At 32.3% G+C, this 2029-nt stretch overlaps 1 protein-coding gene across 1 annotated transcript; it reads left to right on the top strand.

Moving 5' to 3' along the window:
- The first annotated feature begins 529 nt into the window (after nucleotides 1-529).
- Nucleotides 530-1322, top strand: LOC132599449 (large ribosomal subunit protein uL11-like). Its single transcript, XM_060312823.1, has one exon. The coding sequence runs from the start codon at nucleotides 657-659 to the stop codon at nucleotides 1155-1157; it is 501 nt and encodes a 166-aa protein (XP_060168806.1). The 5' UTR covers nucleotides 530-656; the 3' UTR covers nucleotides 1158-1322.
- Nucleotides 1323-2029: the final 707 nt, after the last annotated feature.

The following is a 2029-nucleotide window of genomic DNA, read 5'->3' as shown; positions in this document are numbered from 1 at the left end:
TCTTCTTTAATAGGTATATGGAGTAATAAGTTTCCTACTTGTCTCCTATTATAATTCCATTTTTTAGCCTACGACAATTGCAAGATATTGCCATAAACTATTCCAAAATTTTGTAATGTAATTTTCACGTGTTACTAACTTTTTTTCTTCCATATATGTTATATTATATATAGATCAAATAAGGAAAATTAGATATTAAAAGTTTGGTTAATTTCAAAGTCTTAACTTTTAGGTGCTTAATTCAAATAAGGAAAGGTTTAACAATCAAATTTTAATGGATTTTTAACTCCTCAATATTAGACAATTATTAAATGACTATTTTGTCTATTGTAAACTCTTTTAATGAAGAGAAAAAAGTCCAAGCAACATTTCTAAGGCCCTTCATGCTTTTAATATATTATTATTATTATTATTATTATTATTACTATTATATATATATATTTTTTTTTTTATTCTGATGAGCGGTCAATTATCAAGGGGTTCTTTTGAAGAAAAATCAACACTACTATTACCCATTGTACCTAGGCCCATGCATGGCAAAGCGGTGATAAACTTCTCTTCAAAACCGTAGCCTTATTTAACTCTAATTTCCCCTCATCTCCATCACCACAAAGAAAACCCTAGCTCTTCTCTTCCTCACAGCAAAAAAAAAAAAAATGCCGCCAAAGTTCGATCCATCTCAGGTTGTGGAAGTATATGTCCGAGTGACAGGTGGCGAAGTAGGAGCAGCATCATCACTGGCTCCTAAAATAGGACCATTAGGTCTTTCCCCTCGGAAAATAGGTGAAGACATTGCTAAAGAAACCTCTAAAGACTGGAAAGGCTTACGTGTCACCGTTAAACTAACTGTCCAAAACCGTCAAGCTAAAGTATCAGTTGTACCTTCAGCAGCAGCACTTGTAATCAAGGCATTGAAAGAACCAGAAAGGGATAGGAAGAAAACAAAGAATATAAAACATAATGGGAATATATCACTTGATGATGTTATTGAGATTGCTAAGGTTATGGCTGTTCGATCTATGGCTAAGGAATTGACTGGAACTGTTAAGGAAATATTGGGTACGTGTGTCAGTGTTGGTTGTACTGTTGATGGTAAAGATCCTAAGGATTTGCAACAGGAGATCTCTGATGGTGACGTGGAAATTCCTGAGAATTAATTGAAGAGAATAAGAGGAGGTTAATTTCATAATTTTTCGCGATATAGTAGTCTGATAATTTGGATTTTATGTTGTTTTGTTTTTTGAGAGGAATGTTATATGAGGATAATTTGGATATCATATTATTTGGATGCTCATCTATATCTAAATTTAGCTTGGATTTTGTTTGCTTAAATTTTTTCATCTTTTTATGCCTTCGTTATGATGAATGGTAGTTTTACTATGCTGAGTAGGTTCTGTTTTCAGTGTTGATCTGAACGTGGAATTTGATCTTAGACTATGGTTATGCCCAACACTTACATAACTTACGGTCTAGGTTTTAAATTAAAATGTTGCAAATGTGGGTGATTCTTTTTATTCATGCATCAGTTATGTGGTCTAAATTTTGTATTTTTCTATTCGTTTAGATTAGTGAGGGTGTTAATATTATAGAGATGATTATCTTTCTGTGAGTGAACATGATTAACCTCTAGGGTAGATCCTATGCCCAAGATTAACTTTGAAGAATCAAAGAGCTGCTCAGCGCGTTAAGGATACCCGTTGTTTTTGTATTGTCGGATATAAGAATGTTGTTTGTCCTTTTGCCTTGCTTTATATTAGCTTTATTTTATTATCAAATATTTTTTTATTGTTGTCTTCATGATGAATGGTAGTTTTGTACGGTATTACTAGTTTAATCTCGGTTTCTAGTTGATATAAACCTACAGTTTGTTATTTGAAGATGCTTATGACCAATACTTATGGAGCGCTAAATATCACTATATGAGTGAATTCTTTTTGCCTGCATTTGTTGTATGGTTAAATTTTGCAATTGCTATTCGTTTTAGATTAGTCTGGGATGTTAAGATCGTAGTTTATATTTTAGATATGAT

The sequence above is a fragment of the Lycium barbarum genome, chromosome 6 (genome assembly GCF_019175385.1).
Source record: "Lycium barbarum isolate Lr01 chromosome 6, ASM1917538v2, whole genome shotgun sequence".
NCBI lineage: Eukaryota > Viridiplantae > Streptophyta > Magnoliopsida > Solanales > Solanaceae > Lycium > Lycium barbarum.
This window is presented reverse-complemented; position numbering and strand designations above follow the sequence as displayed.